The 20021-nt window shown below is 53.2% G+C and overlaps 1 protein-coding gene across 4 annotated transcripts in view; it reads left to right on the top strand.

Annotated features, from left to right (window-relative positions):
- DIP2C (disco interacting protein 2 homolog C) overlaps positions 1-20021 on the top strand; it is a 346775-nt gene that overhangs the window by 283227 nt on the left and 43527 nt on the right. For 3 of the 4 annotated variants that reach the window (XM_059183672.1, XM_059183673.1, XM_059183671.1), the window contains 3 exons: positions 8182-8312; positions 16845-17013; positions 18822-18992. In XM_059183672.1, the coding sequence (XP_059039655.1) occupies positions 8182-8312; positions 16845-17013; positions 18822-18992 (471 nt within the window). Of the gene's footprint in view, positions 1-8181; positions 8313-8869; positions 10775-16844; positions 17014-18821; positions 18993-20021 lie in introns of those variants that run through there. The other variant, XM_059183674.1, reaches the window with a different exon arrangement.

Raw genomic sequence — 20021 nt, 5'->3', positions numbered from 1 at the left:
CAATGCATAGTACATCATCAGTTTTTGGCATAATGTTCAATGATTCATTAGTTGCAGATAACACCCGGAGACGGCACTGAGTCCACATTGTTTCAGATAGGAGTGACATCTATGACTATGGTATACATTTCCATTTATTTATGTCTTAATTTCTTTGGCAACATTTTTTTTCTTTCTTTTTTTTTCTAAAACTTTCTTTTAGTTAACATAGGTGTTATTTGCCCCAGGGGTACAGGTCTGTGAATCACCAGGTTTACACACTTCACAGCACTCACCAAAGCACATACCCTCCCCAAGGTCCATAACCCCACCCCCTCTCTCGACCCCCCTCCCCCAGCAACCCTCAGTTTGTTTCATGAAATTAAGAGTCTCTTATGGTTTGTCTCCCTCCCGATCCCATCTTGTTTCATTTTTCCCTCCCTTCCCTCCACAGCCCCCCGCCCTACCTCTCAAATTCCTCATATCAGAGAGACCGTATGATAAACGTCTTTCTCTGACTTAGCGTAATACCCTCTAGTTCCATCCCCGTTTGTTGCAAACAGCAAGATTTGGGGGGTTTTGATGGCTACATAGTATTCCATTGTGTATGCGCCACATCTTATTTATCTGTGCATCTGTTGACAGACCTCTGGGCTCTTTCCACAGTTTGACAATTGTGGACACTCTTCGGCAATATTTTATAGTTTTCATGGTACAAGTCTTGTACCTCCTTGATTGGGTTAGTTCCCAAGCATTTGATGCTTTGATGGGTTAGTTCCCAGGCATTTGATACTTTGATGGGTTAGTTCCCAACCATTTGATGCTTTGATGCTGCTGTAAGTAGACTTGTTTTAATTTTTCTTCAGATTTTTCATTTAATGTGTAGAAATGCAAGTGATATTTGCTTAATGACTTCTTATCCTGCCACTTTGCTGAATTTATGATTTTTTTAATAATTCTTATGTGAAATCTTTAGTGTTTTCGCCATATAAGTTCATTTTACCTGTGAACAGAGATCATTTTACTTCTACTTTTCCAACCTAAATGCCTTGTGGTTATATTTCTTACCTAATGGCTTGGGCTAGAATTTCTAGTACGATGCCAAGTGGACAGGGTGAAGACAAGCATCCTTGCCTTATTCCCGACTGTAGAGCTACAGCTTTGGAAGACTCAAAACCACCGAGTATGATGTTCTCTATCATCTTCGTATGTGGCTTTGGTTATGCTGAGGCCCTTTTTTCTATTCCTAGTCTATTGAGTGTTTTTATTTTAAAAGGTTTTTAAATTTTGTCAGACGCTTTTTTTTACATCAATCAAGATGATCATATGGGTTTTTACACCTTTGTTCTTCTAATGTGACATATTGATATTTTGTTTTTTAAAGATTTTATTTATTTATTTGACAGAGATCACAAGTAGACAGAGAGGCAGGCAGAGAGAGAGGAGGAAGCAGGCTCCCCGCTGAGCAGAGAGCCCAATGCGGGGCTCGATCCCAGGACTCTGAGATCATGACCTGAGAGCTGAAGGCAGCGGCTTTAACCCACTGAGCCACCCAGGTGCCCCTGATTGATGTTTTAAAAGGTTTAAGTAATCTCTACACCCAGTGTGAGGCTCAAACTCACAACCCTGAGGTCAGGAGTCACATGCTCTTCTAACAGCCAGGCAGGCGCCCCCCTGCATTGATTTTTCATATGGAAAGCCAACATTGCCTTCTAGGAATAAATCCTACTGATGTATAAGCCTTTGAATATGCTACCAAATTGAATTAGTACTGTTTTGAGGATTTTTGCGTCAGTGTTCAGCAGGGATATTGGGCTGTAGTCTTTTGTTTTCGTAGTGTCTTTGGCTTTGGTATCCGGGTTATGCTGACCTTCAAGAATGAGTCTGAACTGTCCTTTCTCTTTAGTGTTTTCAAAAAGTTTGAGAAGGACTGGTATTAGTTCTTTTTTTTTTTTTTTTTTTTTTTTAGATTTATTTATTTATTTATTTATTTTAGAGAGAAAGCACGCACGTTCGGAGGAGGGGTACATAGAAGAAGAGGAGAAAGAGTCCCAAGCAGACTCCCTGCTGAGTGGAGCCTGATGTGGGCTCAGATCGTGAACTGAAGCGAAATCAGAGAGTCAGAGGCTTAACCAGCTGAGCCACCCTGGTGTCCCGCTATTAGTTCATCTTAAATATTTGGTTCATTTTAGCAGTGACGTTGTTGGGTGTAAGGCTTTTCATTGTCAGCAAATCTTCTTTACTGATTTGTTCTTCTTACTACTTGTAAGTTTATTCAGATTTTTTATTCTTCATGATTTAGTCTTGGTAGGTTTTGTGTTCCTTTTTGATAATTAGTGTTTCAGTTTCCATGAAATGCAATTTCTGTTCCGTATGGGTCACGCAGTGTGCTGGTGCACAGCTGTTTACTGCTCTCTCATGATTAATCTTACTTCTGTAGCATCTGTAGGAAATGTTCCTACTTACATTTCTGATTTTAGTATAATTTCAGAGTTCCCTCCTGTTTTCTTAGTCCATCTAGCTAAAGGTTTGTCTGTTTTGTTGATTATTTCAAAGACCAAGCTTTTGCTTTCATAGATTCTCTTTCTCCATTCTATTTGCATATCTCTGCATGACTCTGTTATGTCCTTCCTCTTGCTCTGACTTCAGTCTGTTCTCGCTCCTTCAGTCGTGAGTTAGGTTCTTGGTATCAGCTGTATCTTGCTTTTTAACATAACTGTTTTATATAAACTTCTGCATTGCATTGCTTGTGTTGTGTCCTGTAAGTTTTGGGATGTTGCACCTTCATTTGCATTTGTGTCTAAGTATTTTCTGATTCTCCTTGTGGTGATTTAAGAGTGCATTTTATAAATTTCAGAAGTTGTGGGTTTTCTGGTTTTCCTTCTGTTACCAACTCCTAACTTCCTCCTGTTGTGTTTGGAGAAGGTACTTCATACAGTTTCTATCTTTTTTAAACTATTGAGACTTAATCTGTGGCCTGAAATGTGGTCTGTGTTGGAAAGTGACCCCAGCGCTCTTGAGAACAGCGTGTCCCGTTGTGGGTGAAGGTGATCTCTGTCCCCCGCGTCTCTGCTCTATCGGGTTAAGTCCCGTATTTTCTTATTTTTTTATGTGTCTTCTTTCTGGTTGTTCTGACCACTATCGAGAGTGGCTGTTGAAGTCTCTGTTGCTGGAGAAACGTCAATTTCTCCCTTTAGTTTTGTCCATTTTGGCTTCATTTGTCGATGGTACTTCGTCATTGGACTGTGTGTTGCCTGATGCGTGGATGTTCACAATCGTCACATCTCCCTGCTGTGCCGAACCCTGTGTTAATACATGACGCCCCTGCCCGTCCCGTGCAGTCCCTTCGGAATCTGCGTGTCTGATACTAGTTTAGCAGCCTCTGCTCTCGTTTGGTCACTCGGCGTGGAATGCCATTATCTGTTCTTTCACTTTCGAGCTATTTCTGTCTTTTGATCTAAAATGAATCTCTTGGGGGCACCTGGGTGGCGCAGTTGGTTGGGGGTCCAGCCCTTGGTTTCGGCTGGGGTCGTGGTCTCCAGGTCATGAACCCCAGCCCCGCACGCGACACAAAGTCTGCTCACGTTTCTGTCTCCCTTCCCCCGCCCCATCCCTGAGGCTTGCTCGCTCGCAAATAAATCAGTCTTTCTACAAAATAAACAAAATGAGTCTCTTGTAGGCAGCATATGGTTGGGTCGTGTATTTTATTCACTTTGCCAGTTTCTGGCTTTGGAGAGTTCATCTGTGTTCGTTACAGCAGCTGCTGGGAAGGAGGCACTGCTCTGGGGCACCGGGGTGACAGTTGATTCAGTGTCCGACTCTTCATTTTGGCTCAGGTCACGATCGCAGGGTCGTGAAATCAAGCCCCGTGTCGGCTCCCCACTCAGCAGGAGGTCGCTGGAGCCTCTGTCTCCCTCCGCTCCTCTCGCTCGCACTGGCTCCAAACCAATCATCGTTTCTCAGTGAAGGGACGTCGGCCGTCTTGCTCATTAGCTTCTGCGTCTTACACCTTTCCTGTTACTCATTTCCTGCATTGCGTTTTGCTTGTGCTTAGTTGGTCTTTTGTAGTGAAACATTTGGATTCCTTTCTCATTTCCTTTCGTGTATCTCCTACGGGTTTTGTCTTTGAGGTGCCCATGGGGATTGGTTGGGCAACCCGCAGTTGTCACTCTCCAGTTTGGATTGTCCCTGCTTCATTTCAGGGGCACAAAAAATGGTTCCATCTCTGCCTCTCAGTTGCTGCTGTCTCCAAGTTGTGTCTTTATGCACTGTGTGGCCCAAAATATGTAGTAATTATTCTTTTAAATACATTGATCTCTTAGTTATGGGGGGGTGGAATTTAAACCCAAAGTTACAGTAATAGTTTTTTGACTGATAATTGCTTTGTTTTAGCATGTTAGTCTCTTAAATCACGTAGAAAATGCAGGGTAGAGTTATAAAGTATTCTTAGGAATATACTAGCTTTTTAAAGACTTATTTATTGGTCTCAGCGGTGGGGGCAGAGAGGAGGGGCGGGGAGGGCAGAAGGAGAGCCTGTCTTCCTGCTGAGCGCGGAGCCCGCGTGGGGTCCGTCTTACGACCCCGAGACCGTGCCCCGAGCTGCCGTCACCCGACTAGACACCCAGGTGAGCCAGGATTACGATAACTTTTTTTTTTTAAGATTTTATTTATTTATTTGACAAGAGATATCACAAGCAGATGGAGAGGCAGGCAGAGAGAGAGAGAGAGAGAGGGAAGCACGCTCCCTGCTGAGCAGAGAGCCCGATGCGGGACTCGATCCCAGACCCTGAGATCAGGATCATGATAGCTTTTGTGGTTGCCTCGTACTCACCTTCACTGAGACCCGGATTTATTCAGATGACTTCCAGCTGCATCCGGGGTCTTTGTGTTTCAGCCTGCAGGACTTCCCTGAGCCTTTCCTGGCCGGTCCGAGCGTCGTCAGGGCCCACGACTGTCTCCTTCATGCTCGTGTCTTCATTTTTCCAAAGTTGATTGCCACTGCCCAAGCTTTCTCCTGGAAGCTAAAAACCTTAGCAGGTTCCAGAGCTCAAAATAGTTTCCTCCGTTTCTGCCCACGCAGTTGTTGTCTGGTTGCTCTGGAGACGTCTTCCCAGAACCCTTTCCTTCGCTTGTCAGTGGACTCTGCGGTGCCACACAAATAAAGTGGGTATGAAAGAAAACAGTCTTCAAAAGCCTTTTGAAGACTCACTCGCTTGAGAGAGAGTGTGCACCAGCAGAGAGGGGCGGGCCGGGGAGAGGCCGTCTGCAGGAGGCGCCCCGCGGAGCAGAGCTCTGCCTGGGGCTCGATCTGCCGACCCTGAGATCCTGACCTGAGCTGAAATCGGAATCGGTCACTTCACTGACTGGGCCACCCGGGCACCCCTTCAAAAGCCTTTCGGAGTCCAGCTGTCTTCTCAGACCAGGATAAGTGGCTTGCCCAGTGCCGCAGGCGGCCCGAGCCTCCCCCCGGTCACCGCCATAGGACAGCACACGCGGATTCTCTGGTTTTCACCGTCTACAGAGGGGCTGCCACATCACCTCCATTCGGTACAGGCGCTTCTGCTTGAAAGAGCGACCTGTGCGGGTACCTCAGTCATTCCACTCCGTGGAAGTCTAAGCACTCGTAATCCTGGGGAGACCAGTAACAAGGCTTTCTCTCAGATTTACAAAAGCTTCCTGTTTTAAAGATGTGTTTATTTTAGAGAGCGAGAGAGTAGGCGCACGGGGGGTGGGGGCAGGGGGAGAGAGAACCTCCGGCAGACTCCCTGCTGAGCGTGGAGCCCTGTTCGGGGTCCATCTCGCTACCCTGAGACCACAACCTGGCGCGAAACCAAGTTAACAACTTCACCGATTGCACCACTCAGGTGCCCCGCAGGTTTGTGGAAGTTCTTACTGAACTTCTGACATTTAATTTGTGTGATGAGTACCAGATTCGAAACACTGTGATGTCATGTAGCGAAAGCCCGTCTGCCTCGAATCCCAAGAGGCGTCAACCCAGCGGAGATCACCTGGTTTACCGTCTTGTCCCTTCTGCCTCTTTGGTTGCCATTGGCACCATGTTTCTTGGGATTGTTCGTTCGGTATCAGCTCTTGGACAAGAATGTCATCAAGTATCCCATCAAATACCCAGAGTGGAGAGAGAAGTCTCCCCGTAAACCGTTTTCTCCACCAAGGGCTCTGCGTGACGTCTGGTTCTGCGTCAGACCCCTGAGCACAACTTGGCGTTCTGTTCGAGCGCTCTGCCCCTGACTCGTCCGAGGTGTCCCTCGGACTCGGGCGGTTCCTGGTAGCGCCTGCACCAGGTTTGCGCAACGTCGACAAGGATGTGGTGTGGGGGCCCCACGTGGCCCCTGCTGTTCCCCTCAGCTCCGTCACCCTCTGGGCTCCCGCACGGGACGTGTTAGAGCTGTGACGACTCTCCCCTCCCTCGAGTGTGCTCGCTTTCGGGGGGCCGTGCCGCTGACGCTCGCTCGGGTTGGGGACGCTTCCTTTGCCATCAGCCAGTCACATCACACCGCACGGGAAAGTAACCCTTCCCATGAGAAATCCCAACCACGTCCGAGAAACAAGTGCGGATGCCCTCAGCCCCCACCTGAGCACGTGTGTTCTCGGTGTCTCAGAGCAGGCCATGAGGGCTTGTGTTTGGGGCTTATGGAAAATGGGTTCTTAATCCAGGCACAATTCTGTCTTCATGAGACCAGACTTTTTCTTCCTGCCTGAGCTGCGGGTCTGTGGTGTCCGCAGGGTCCAAGACGGTGTTGAACTTGGACCTGAGACCTTCAGCCTTCCTGGTGGCTTTTTTCTTCGTCTGTGACCTTGCCGCTGTGATGAGATCTGTTCATGCTCACTCACCTGAAGACCCAGAGCTCCGTGTGAGCCCCAGGGCACAGGGAGAGCCCGTTCTCTGCTCCCCTTGGGCTCTCCAGGAGCTCACGGCCCTGCCATTAACAGAGTTCTCTCTCAACTTCCCATGGGGTCACCAGGTCGGACACTGTGTTTTATTGTATTTTTTAGTCCGAGCACCTAATACAGAGCCCGATGCAGAGCCTGTCCTGGGTCGGCACAAGCTGTTCGCTGAGCTGAGCTCGAGCTTGGTGCCTGTGCAGAGCGAGGTTCGGGGAGGCTCACTTCAGTGAGAATGTGGGTCCTCTGGGTGATGAGGGTTTTGTTAACTCACAATCCGTTAGGTGGGAGGTTCAAGGAACGTTTCATAAACCCAGTGTTGTTTCTTCTTTAAGCCAATGTGGCTTTAAGAGCAAACCCAGAGGAGCCGCTCATGTGTTAGATTCTAGAGCAATTCTGTGTCACCTTCTGTGACCTCCGTGCAGCACCCACGATGAGCCCCGCTGGCCGGAGCGTGGACCCTGCTCCCACGTTCACGGCACGAGCGTCCCCCGTCCCGGCTCGTCTTCCCGGCTGCCGGGGCGACTAATGGTGCTTTTCCCAGATGTGGGGCTGGGTCTGCCTGCGTGGGAGGGGGCTCGCTGCCACCTCACACAGCTCAGCCCTGGGGCACGTCGGCTCCAGGGAGCTAAAGACACGTCTGAGACCATGAACTTGGAGAACTTTTCCTTTTCCTCTCAAGTTGGATTGGCCAGTAAGTTTCTGTGAGAAAACTGACTTTATCTGATATGTTTACCGTATTATGTAATCCCTCATGTGCAGTCTGGCTGGGGGCGCCTTCCTGTCCCCTCCGTCACGCGGGGCAGGGGGAGCGTGGCTGCTGGTGTGTGATTTGTGCGCCTCCCGCCCCCGGCCATGACCCAGCTCGGGTGTGTGTGTCCGTCAGCAAACCGCCTTCTCTGAGCCCGGCTCCCTGATCACAGACCTGGGACGCCCGCCCCTGTGCCCGTGGGCCTTGTGGCATGGCAGGCGTGTGCAAGTCAGACGCGGCCCTGGCCCGGAGAGGGGCCCGAGCCCTCGTGCGTCCCCGCTTCCTTGCGGCACTGCGGGACCGCAGGACAAGCCTTGATGTGCTGACCCGCCTCTCGAGGGCCGGACACAGCTCCTTCGGCTGCCGGATTGCCAGGTCCGGGGGCCCCAGAGGAGCCGTGTGTGGGCATTGCAAGCAGGAGGACCGCCGGGAGTGGCCGCCCAGTTCTCCCGCACGGCCGGAGCTGGCTTCCGCCGCGGCCTTCCTGCGCCCACCCGGGGCGCTGGGGGTCGGGCCCGGGCACTGAGGGTGGCCTCACTGTCTTGCAGATGTCTCACGCAGCCACCAGTGCCTTCTGCCGTTCCATTAAGCTGCAGTGTGAGCTCTACCCCTCTCGAGAAGTGGCCATCTGCCTGGACCCGTACTGCGGACTCGGGTTCGTCCTGTGGTGCCTGTGCAGGTGAGTGAGCCCCGAGCGCCGTCAGTCACGTCCGCGGTGGAGACCGTCTCCAGAGCAGACGGCAGTGGCGGTGGTGGGGGCTACCCCTCCCGAGGGGCGGGCGCGGCTGACTGACGGCTGGGCCACTGTCCGGTCCCGTCAGCCCCGCGCTCGGGAGGAGCAGGCATGTCGCGGTGGCGCCCACGCTCCACAGCGAGGGCTGAGACCCGCACAGACCCCAGGCCTGGCTCCTTCTGGTCGGGGCCGGCGAGGCTTCGGTTCTCTGCTGTGAGCCCCGGTCTGGGGTGTGGACTAAGTCGGTGGGCACGTCAGGCTCCCTCCTGCTTCAGGCACCAACGTGCCATGGGCGGGAGGGACTTCATCTGCAGGAGGGCGGGGGCCTCCCCAGGGCCGGCCGGGAGTGGGCTCAGCAGGGTCTGCGGGGATGGGCGCACGGGCAACCACACCGGCATCTCCTCGGACTCTACACACATGTTCGCTGTAGACATGGAGGGAGCGCGGCGTAGCGCGGAGAACAGGACGGCCTCAGTGACCGGACCGCCTCGTGACGCCAGCAGGTGCGCGCATGGACGGTGGCGTACGTGCGGTCTTCGGGTCGTCCTCGCTGGAGGCATCTGGAAGAACGTGACGGACGCCGTGGGACAGCCAGCGCCGCCGTCCAGCTCCCCAGAGACCCGCCTTTGGACGGTCCCGTTTCGTCTTTCCTGGCAGTTTTCTCTGCCCCCGTGTTCCGTGCGGCACTTTCAAGCAGCTGCGAACAACGCGATGTCCCCATAAGCCGCTGAGTGTGCACACGGTCTCATGACCGTGCCTCCGTGTGGGTGTAACAGCGAGATGCTGCCGTTGAGCGTGGCCACCACCTTGCTTCCTCGTGGTCTCTCACAGCTTCTCTCAGGCCCTGCGGGGCACCTCGGAAAGCAGTTGTTCCTACGCGTTCATACTATGTCATAGTACCAAGTAGGATTAAAACTCAGTCCTGTGTCTTTGAAAAAACCATTTTTGAAAAAAAAAATGAATTTTTGCAATTCGTTCTAATTAGAACAATTAAAGTTTTGAGAGGGCAGATTCAGTTAAATTATTTAGTGATTGTTGCCTCACTGCACAAGGCATCGTATCGCGGGTCCGTTTTCTAGGGCAGTAGTTCAGAGTACAGCATTCCAGCAGCAGGCCAGGTGACAAGGATGCCTGTCCGGAGCCACCCACTTTAGAGGGGACCGTGTGTCCCTTGGCAAAGGTGCCGGTGGATGGAGAGCTTTCCCGCCCCAGGGCTTGCCGTGCCTAACCCTCGTGAGGTCCCCGGAGAGACCGCCTGGAGGCGGGGACCTGACGGCTTGACATGCGGGAGCAGGGCCGCGCTGGGGCTCAGGGCAGCGGCTGTGAGGAGCCCGCAGCTGACGGGCATCTTCCCTGCAAACTCGCTCCGACGTCCCGACAGTGTCCGCAGCAGTAGGATGAGCGCACGTAAGAACTGGACACTGCTTCCTTCTGGAGTCCCTGCAGAAGCAGACCCAGACAAACTGGCCGACAAGCCCGACCTGGGAGCATCTCCCCAGGAGAGCAGAGGATGCCCCGTGCCCGTCTGTGCCGTGGACACTGCTGTCCTCTCTGATGAGCACGCGTTCCCTCGGGAAGTGGCCGGTGCAGGGCCGGTGCAGGGAATGCTCAAGGTGAACCGGCATGTCCTTTTGTGCGAGGAAGCCCGCGTGCTGGAGGGTGACGTGTCCTTTGGAGGGGCTCCCGCTGGTCCAATTGGGAACATTTCAGCATCAAAATGAAAGATTAAAGGAGATAACACTTGGAATAAAATAGGAAATTTTCTCACTGTTCAGACAGATGAGCAAACTGAAAGCTTGGTTGATAGAGTGGACTTCTAGAAAACAGAAAGATGGGGGCACAACCTTCACAGCAGAGACACGGGGCCTTTGGGCATCACCCAGAGAGCTGCGGTGAGGGAAACAGCCTCACGTCCAGGGTCCTCCTGACAAAGACCTTCCCTGAACCACTGAGCCCAGAGAGCTTCAGGCCCGGCTGAGGGATGCCGACGGCTGCTGTCTGTGACCACGACCGCCAGGGTCAGCGTCACGGGAGCCCTGAGGACCCCGGCGGGCAGGCGGATGGCGTCTGCCTACGAGTCTCCGAAAGGTCTCCTTTCTCTGTAAAAGTCACTGTCAGGACAGCCGGCAAAGAAGTCCGAGGCTTCGGGGAAGAAATGTATCCGTTTCCCGATTTTGACATCTTCGTTGGTCATAAGGAGAAAAATAAACTTGCTTCCTGGAAACACCTGCAGACGTATTTGGGGCTGATGGCATCTTAGGTCAGCGTCCCCCCTCAGGTGATTCCTAGGGGGAAAAAGTTATTTCTACTTAGAAGTTTTCTGTAACTTTGCAATGGTTTCAACAATTCTAAAAAGTTTAATACAAACGGTTTTTTGTGTCTTCATCCTAAAGTTTCCTTCACTCATAAAATAGAGGATTATTTCTCTGAGAATCATGATAAAACAATTGTTTCAAAACACTCTTAATGATCTTAAGTATATATTTAAAAAATTTTTTTTGAAGATTTTATTTATTTATTTGACAGACAGAGACCACAAGCAGGCAGAGAGGCAGGCAGAGAGAGAGGAGGAAGCAGGCTCCCCGCTGAGCAGAGAGCCCGATGCAGGGCTCGATCCCAGGACCCTGAGATCATGACCTGAGCCGAAGGCAGAGGCTTAACCCACTGAGCCACCCAGGCGTCCCAAGATCAAATATATCTTAAAAAGGATTTCCAATCATTGATAATCATGGGTTAGAAGTTTTAATATTGTTAAAATGGAAATTCTCCACAAATAAATCTAGAGATTTTGTGTAATTCCTGTCAAAAATATCAACAGGACTTTTTGGGTTTTGGGTTTTTTTTTTTTTGAAGAAGTGGACAACTTTTTTCTAAAGTTTAAAAAAAAATGCACAATATCTAGAACCATCTTGGAGTAGAGTCACAAAGTTGGAAAACTCAGACTTCCCAATTCCAGCACCTACTGCAGTACCCAGTCCGGGGCGGGCTGGCGCGGATGTTGCAGGAAGGCAGATGCAGGAACAACGGCCCGTGAAACAGAATTGGAGATCACGACGCTGGGCCTCCTCTGTGTGGTCATGTCATTTCTCAGCGAAGGTACTGTGGCAGGTCAGGACGAAAGGGTAGTGTTCTCAGTGGATGATGCTTGGGAATGTGGGACTTTGACGTGCAGGAAGATTCAACTTGGACTTTGCATCATATAAATAAACTCGCAGTAGGTTGCAGACACTGGTGCAGGAGCTAAGACTTTTAGAAGAAGACAGGAGTCAGCTTTCATAATCTTGAATCAGGCAGAGTTCTCAGATGTGGTGCCAGTGGTACAGTACATAAAAGAAATCACGAAAATGTGGCTTCAATAAAATTAAAAACGTGGGCACACCAGAGACACTCTGAAGGAAGTTGGAAATATGAGCCGCAGACCAGGTGGAAATGTGCAAATCGTGACCTGGTAGAGTCCCTCCAACCAGATACAGAATGAACTCTCACAGCTCAAGAAGATGATGTACACCATGATTTGAAAATGGGCAACAGGTTTGAGTAGACATTTCAGCAAAAATACACAGATGACGTACAAGCACATGAAAAGATGCTTCACATTTTTTAGGGAAATGCAAATTAGAACCAATGAGCTAACACGTCATACCCACCCCAGCCCATACAACCGCAAACCCTTGAGTAATGAGGCTGAAGAACTTGTATTTTCCAGTTTCAACTAGACCACAGAGCAGCAGTAACCAAGGGTGCGCAGAGACTGGAAGTCTAGGCTGTTGGCGGGAAGGTGAAATAGTGAAACCCCAGTTCGGCACGTTCTTAAGTTGAACTCAGTATGTCCCAGCAGTTCTCCTAGACGTCCGCCGAAGAGAAGGGAAAACATTCAAAGCTGTGGCGTGTGAAATGCCCCAGTGGCCTTCGTAAAAACAAGACAGAAAGAGAAAGATGCAGTGCACAGGTCCGCCCGCCGGTGAGGGGATGTTGGTTCATGTCCACACGGTGCGATGCTGCTGTCATGTGGCTAAGCCTCGGAAACAGCCGGGAAGAGAAAGACGCCAGACTCGGAAGACCACACATTCCATGATTGTATCGCTGACACCATTGATAGGAAATGTCTGGGACAGGCCACTCTACGGGGACGGGGAGTGGAGCCGCGGGGCTGGGGGCGAAGCAGGCCAGGGCCCATGGGGGCTGGGAACATTCTGGAACTGTGTTGCAGTGAGGACGCAACTCTACAGATGGAGAAAACCTTCCAGTCCCGCACCTCATATGGCGAGGGATTCATGGTGCGCCCGTGGTGCCTCAGTAAGACTCTTTGAAACAAGAGAACAGCCTGTCATCGGGGTCAGTGACGCGCACCTGCGGACGGTGCCCGCCCACGGCAGGGTGACGGTGTTGTGACGAGCCAGTGCCTGTGCCCAGGTTCTGATGGTTGGTTTTCTCGGCTTAATAAGCTGAAATCACCAAATGACGGGTGTGAAATTTTATGTGTCAAAACGTCTTTTTCCTCCTAATCAGCCATGTTTTCCTTTTTTTAAATAGACGATTTTTCAGAACAGTTTGAGGTTCGCAGCAAAACTGAGTAGAAGTTGCAGAGCTTTCCCGCAGACCTCCCACGGCCACGCACGCACCACCTCCCCCGTCATCAGCATCTCCTGCCCGGGTGGGACTTCTTTATTTATTTATTTTTTTTAAGAATCTAGGATCCTAGTTGATGCGTTGTCGTGACCAGAGTCTGACGTACGTCAGGGTTCACTCTACAGAGAGCTCAGAGACGGACTGGTCTGTGGCCCAGGAGCAAAGTCCATGCAGCAGAGCCAAGGTCATCTCTTCAGCAAGGGGCACGGGGACAACGGTGTGTCTGTGTGCCAGAAAAGTGGGTCTTAGACCCACAGAATGTGCCAGTGGGTCAAAAAAAGGTACAGACTTTACCGTCTTCACAAGAATTCGCTCAGAGCGGATCTTAGACCTGAATGTGAAACATGAAACCATTCATCTCCTCGAGGGAAAAACCCAGATGACTTGGGCCACGGTGGTGACTTCTTAGACATGACACCAAAAGCCCGTGACCTTTGATAAGATGGACTTCATGCAAATGACAGTTCGCCGTCAGGAGAACCAAGAGGCGAGCCACAGATGTGGACAAAATACTCCTCCATGTCTCCTTAATCACCTTGTTCTGTCCAAGGTTTGCATCTAGACGAGACTCGCTCTGGTTACAGGAATTCTCAGGGACTCCTCGTCCTCAGTACAAGCAGCCTGCTGCCCGGTAGGTTTGCCCTGTCTGAGGAGGTGTTTGTGGCCGGTGCCCAGAGATTGGTACTGGTGAGTCAGGGAACCAGTGCGTCGACCTTGGCTGGGCTGAGCAAGGGAAGGGCGCGTCGGAAGTGGTTCCGTCTGTCCTCTGTTGCCGACACTTGTTAACTTGGCTCCTAACGTCGAGTCCCATCCGGTTGGTGGGAATGAGGAGAGAGGCGCACCCAAACTGATTTTCCCAAGTGTGTTTACTCTTCCCCAGCCTCGAACTCCGCACGGGGTCCCCAGCCCTCTCGTGGGGGACGGCTGTGATCCAGCAGATCACTCGTCCTGACGCTTGTTCTCAGAAGGCTAATCTGGCTGTTCTGCACTTTGCTTCCTGCATTTTGGATCTCCTTACATAGAACCTACAAAATAAAACCCTGGGAACAATTCAGAGATACGTTGTCATCGGTAAGAGGAATGTCGTGGTTAGGTTCTACCCGCACTTTGACGCCCTCAGCTGAGGGACTCGGACGTCCTGAAGGTGTGGGCATGAGCACTGGAAGCGCCAGTACCCACAACCGCGTGAATCTGAGCTGCCGTAAAAACCGTGCAGGGAGACCTGGTTGGGTGTACTGTCGACCCGGCTCGTGGACAGGTTGAGTAACCTCTGCCCCAGCACTGCGGAGAAGCGGCCGCGTGCTCCCCGCCGGGAAGGAGTGTGACGTGCGGGCTTGTCTGCCTTGTGCGGGAGCCATGCTTGATCCCTAGGATCGTTCTTGTGCGTTTAGCGGAAGAAGATTTTCTGTTGTGCTTGGTTCTTTCTCCTTCATGTTGGCGTTAACATGTCCACCACCAGGCAAGCCTCTCCTTCAGAGGAACAGCGTGTGTGTGCTGCGCCTGGATGCTCGGCAGGGGACAGACTGGGAGGCTCTGCCCAGGGCTGCAGAACAAATGCCGGCCTCCACCAGCCAGGCCACAGGGGTTGCCCCGTGTGTATATCCAGTTCCCAGGGGCTGCCTGCCGCCGGGGAGAGAGCGTTGTGTCTTACAGCCCTGGGGAAAACGTCCGCACAAACGCTCCTTGGGACCTCTGGGCGTACGGGGCGGTGGCGTCCATTGGCCCCAAGACACAGGGGCGCAGCTAGGGAGATGCCTGGTTTGTTTCAGACTCCACGTGTATGATTCTCGGAAGGTTACTTGGAAAATAACATGGTACGCCTCAAAAGTGAGACCGTGGATAGGACACGCCAGCTTCCCACACCTGACGGAAACTGCTTTTCGAGAGCCTCGGCTCTGGACAGAAGGACGTCTGCATCAGTTTGTTTCCATAAGCCACGTCGCTGGGTGTTCCTGGCGGTGGTTGCCGCGGCAGCTGTAGGAACCGGGGCGGGGCTTCCCGACGCAGAAAGATGCGTGGTCGTGCTGTTTGGGCTCCTGAGTAACCTTAGTAGAAAGTGAGCTTCAGTGATTAAAAATGATTAGAAATTAATGAGTTCATTTCTGCGAGACAGACGTTGCAGAAAAGCTGACAGAATGTCGAGTGCTACAGTCATGGGCACGGTCTTCCCTGGTTTCCCACACTGACCCCAAGGGTGACTTCCTGCCCCATCCCGGAGGCGGGTGCCGCTCTGGGTGAGCATGCGGCCCACAGAACGTCTATAGTGGCAGGATTGCAGAGGACATGTGCAAGTCGGGCTGTCCTGACCCTCTCCAGGTGGCTGAGAACCGCCTTGTGTCCTCGGATCTCGGCACATTTCCTCCCAGCTCGACCTGGAACTGCCTCTGACTCTGTTCTGGGCTGTGGGCAGCCCTTTAAACAGAGTGTCTGTCCCCAGATTTCCTTTCTCAGAAGGATCCAGGAAGATCCAGACATCCTCGTGAGTGAACTCCCCCCACCCCCTCGTGAGTGACCCAGCATCCTTCTTCGAGTCACACGGTTCCCTCCCGCACTGGCTCACCGTCTGGAGTGCGCGCGGCCGCTCAGCAGCGGGGCCTGAGCGCTCACCAGCTGGTGGGGTTTGTGGTCTTGCTGGGAAGTGAAGGACCCGGTGCTGCAGGGGAGGAGTTGTGTGTGTGAGGGAGTGACGTCCTTGACAGAAGCCTCGGAAAGCTGTCGGGACCTGGCGTTAACCGTGGAAAGGTGTGGGGGGCGAGGAAGGGGCCACACCTACGAGGGTGAGCAGGTCACAGGTCAAGGTGGGGTGAGGGTCCAGCTGGCCGCTGGCTGGTGGCCCCTGAGCCCTCATGTGGCATCAGAGCCAGGTCCTTCTGGAAGGGGCCTCTGAGCATAGCAATGGGCCAAGGCACTTCCCAAAGCAAAAACAGGGTCTTGGACGGGTCTTCACTGCAAGTACCGAGAGCCTCCGAGATCTGCTGAAGGTCTTGTCCCTCACTCGGCCAGCACCCCGAGGGGGTTGGGAGGAAGTGGTGGGACCCGGGTGCTCGGCTCAGGGTGTAGAGTTTCCTCTAAATGCCCCTCTCAACTTAGCATCCGTTCCTCCCTGGAGGAAGTACCCGGCTTCGAAGGAGAAATTGGTTTACTTGGGACTTTCTGTTACTCACTCAACCAACAGTGGCCGTCGACTCTGCTTTGAGAGAGGCCTGTGTGTGTTTCCTACCAGGTTTCCTGCTGCTTCCTCTGCTGTCCCTTCATGGGCGACCAGACTAATCAACCTTCCCGGCTTAGACATTAACTTGAGTTAAGCAGAAGAGCAAGCCGCGCAGGATTATGAGGTCTTATCCCAAGGTGCTTTCTGAATTGTAGTTTCCAACAGGCAGGGCTTTAAGATTCCTCCATCTGTAATGCAGCAAAAGCCAACTGTTTAAAAAAAAAAAAAAAAAAAGAAAGGAAGAAAAGAAAAGAGACAGGATGCCTGGCTGGCTCAGCAGAGTGCGTGACCCTTCCTCGCGGGGCCGTGAGGTCAAGCCCCTTGCCGGGCATAGAGATCACAAGTGTGGACAAAAGACTTCATTCGACCTCCCTCCAACCTGCGTTCCCTGCATTTTGCAAGCCTCGGGGTCTAGAGGGTTCAGGTGAGCTCCCCGAAAGGCGGTCACTGAACGGGGACTCCTGTAGTCCTCTCGTGCCTCGACAGAACCTTTGTGATGCACTTTGTGTTATATTTGCAAAGCCGAGGGGCCGTGGCGGGGTCCCCCTGCCCCCCGCGAGCGGACAACAGGCGCGTCACAGTTGCGGCCTCACACACTCCCGTGTCTCCCTCACACGCGCTCCCGTGTCTCCCTGCAGCGTGTACTCCGGGCACCAGTCCATTCTCATTCCGCCTTCTGAGCTGGAGACCAGCCCTGCCCTGTGGCTTCTCGCCGTGAGCCAGTACAAAGTCCGGGATACCTTCTGCTCCTATTCAGTGATGGAACTTTGCACCAAGGGGCTGGGCTCACAGACGGAGTCCCTCAAGGTAAGCCGCCCGTCCCAGGCCTCAGAGTGCTTTGGGGAGCATGTCAGAGCGTCCTGGGGCGGCACCGTGTCCCGGGCCGTGGGAAGGGCTCCTGAAGCAAAATAAACGCTCACAAAAACCAAACTGTAATCCGCTGTCCCCTGAAACTCCCCAAACCGACTCCACGTGAAAACTTGGTCTTATAAGGTGAATAACTTCCCACGGCCCCGAAGGCTATAGGCCAGGCTGTGCACTCCACACCCTCGGTGTCTGTGATGCCATCAGTTCTGCCGCAAAGGCCCCAAACTGCTTTTCCTTCTGTGGGTGAAGTTGGTTTTATTCTGATGCTGGTGTTCAAGCCGGAGGGTTGAACTTAGCCACTTGTTTTTGTTTCCCTGGAAGACCCTGCGTCCGAACCAGAATAGTAGCGTTTCCCTCCGTACAAGTCAGTAGCGTTGGAAAGACGCATTTTCGTGCTGAGGTAGTCGTCACCCGTGTAAGGAGGGGGTGGTCACACGACCCGGGTCGATTTACACTCCAGCGGCTGCCCACTGTCTGTACGCCCAGAGGGACGTCTTCGTGTATGCACAGGTGACATTTGTGTGTCCGTGTGTAGGCACATGCGTCATCTATGCACAAGTAAAGCATTACGTTTTTCTCCCGAATTTTGTTTTCTTGTTTGGACCTGATGCAGTGAGCTTGAACAAGAAAACACGGCACAATAATGTTGATACTAAGCTACATAAACAAATGTATAATTGCTTGAAATTATTAATGTGTATAGGAAAATAGACTTATAAGACATGATTATTTCCGCTTATATTATTTTATAAAATGATTATGTATTTCCAAGCCCTTGACGTACTGATTGAACCGTACGGCCGGCTTTTGAGCTAGAAGGCCCTGCTGTTAGGGAAGAGGAACTGTAAGTTGCAGAGAAGTCCCGTGCCCTTTCCACGTCCCTACACGTGATCCGTTTCGGAGCCAGGGTTTGGATCTCTGGCTCCAGGAGCTCTGCCTCGAGACCTGGGCCGCACGGCCTCCCCGAAGACACACGTGCGTCCCTCAAGCACCGGAGTCACCCAGCTGGAGTGTTTTCTGTGTGACTCCGTGCGTGTGAGATCAGATCTGTGCAGGAACCTCCGGGGCCAGAGTGCTGCGCCCCCCGAGCTAGGGCCCCCTGCAGCGTGCAGGAGGCTGAGTCCCGGCCCTGAGCCCAGGCTGCAGAGCAGGGCCCGGGGCGGGGGAGGGGGTGTGGGGTCCAGCCTGTGGCGGTCGTCCTTCTGCGGCTCCTGTCCCGCTGGAGACTCACTCGCCACCCGCCTCCCTCCCCCACCCCTGCAGGCCCCAGCCCCAGAACCCCGTGCTCAGCTCCCCGAGGTCCTCCTCTGAGCCCTGCCGCCATGCTCCGTCGACGGGCTGCGGTGCCGACCCGAGCTGAGCTCAGTCCGTGCAGTCGTCAGGTGGAACGGGCCTGAGCGTCGTGGCACTTACCGGAGCGCTGTGTTTGCGACATGGTGCAGACACGCTCCTTTTCCGCTCTGTATCGGGAATGGGTTTTCTCATCTCTGTCCGGGCTGTGCTCACAGGCGTGTCTTGCTTCCCAGAACGCTTTCCTGTCATCATTTCGTCCAGGTCTGCGTCTCCCTGTGTCCTCGTGCCGCACCTTCTGTTCTTAAACACGGCCGGGCCGGGACAGTGGAGCGACAGGGACACGCAGAGCCCCCGGAGTGATGTCCGTGCAGAGTCCGTGTTGCGTGTATCCACCGGGTAAGGAGGCCCCACCCCGGGGCCCCGGAAGGCTGACCTCTCACTGCCGTTACTTGCAGGCACGAGGACTGGACCTGTCGCGCGTGCGGACCTGTGTGGTGGTGGCCGAGGAGCGGCCTCGGATAGCGCTCACGCAGTCCTTCTCGAAGCTCTTCAAAGACCTGGGTCTGCACCCACGGGCCGTGAGCACCTCCTTCGGCTGCAGAGTGAACCTGGCCATCTGCTTGCAGGTGGGTTTCCTCGGGGCCCGGCACTGCTCCCGCCGGAGAGTGACGTTGAGGTGCAGGTGCTCCGCACAGGGTCGTTTCCGCGGCTGACGCTTGGCCAGTGTGGAAGATACCTTGTAGCCTGATGCGTGTGGCGGGTGCACACTTGTTTGGTTGCTTGTGTTTTCTTTGTCTTTCTTTTTTTCTTTTTCTTTTCTCCGTCTGCATTTGTGAGTAGCCGTTACTCAGAGCTAGCATTCCGAGCTCTCACTTTGTCCTGAAACGTTTTCATGTCGGTCCCATGAGTAGAGGTTGGCCCAGACCTCTGAAGTCAGGTGTTTTAGAAAGAGTGTGTGGGAGACAAACGCTTCGTTGTGGCAACAATGCTGCGTCCTGGAGGAGGAGTCCCCAGCACCATGGGCAGGTCCGGGGGTGTGCAGCCGTGACGGATTCTAGAAGTGGCCCTGGCAGTTCCCAGCTGCGTTTCCAGGGCACAGGCGTGAGGCAGCCCCCGCGGGTCCCCTGCAGGAACCGTGGCTGGAGAGCGCATGTTCGTTTGTGTCTCCTCCATGAGCCACTTGCCACCGTCCTCCTGTTCCTTTCTTCCTTCGACCCTTACCACGGGCACTCCGTGCCGACCACCAGCCAGGGCCGGGGCGGGCCGCCAGCGAGGGGGAACGGGGCATGCCCACGTGCCCTTCCCACAGCCCCCCTGCTGCAGGCAGTCCTGGGCACGGCTGCAGACTTCGGTCCTCTGACACACCGGCAGGGTAGGAGTGCCACTCACCCGGGGGCCGGAACGGAGCTCAGCTCAGGTCGCCTCCCGGTCTCCGTGCTGCCCACCCACTGTCCCCCAGTTCCTGCTCGCAGCTCCCCCAGGGCTGACCGTGGAACGCTCCCTGGCGGCCCCATACCCACCAGCGCCCCCGGTGCCGGGACGCCTCCGCAGACGGTGGCTAAGAACCGGCTCTTCCCATGTGACCCAGCAGATGAGGTCACCCCAGAAACACTGGCTACAGAAGGCATTTTGTTGGGTTTTTATTTTGATTTTTT

The sequence above is a fragment of the Mustela lutreola genome, chromosome 8 (genome assembly GCF_030435805.1).
Source record: "Mustela lutreola isolate mMusLut2 chromosome 8, mMusLut2.pri, whole genome shotgun sequence".
NCBI classification, from domain to species: domain Eukaryota; kingdom Metazoa; phylum Chordata; class Mammalia; order Carnivora; family Mustelidae; genus Mustela; species Mustela lutreola.
This window is presented reverse-complemented; position numbering and strand designations above follow the sequence as displayed.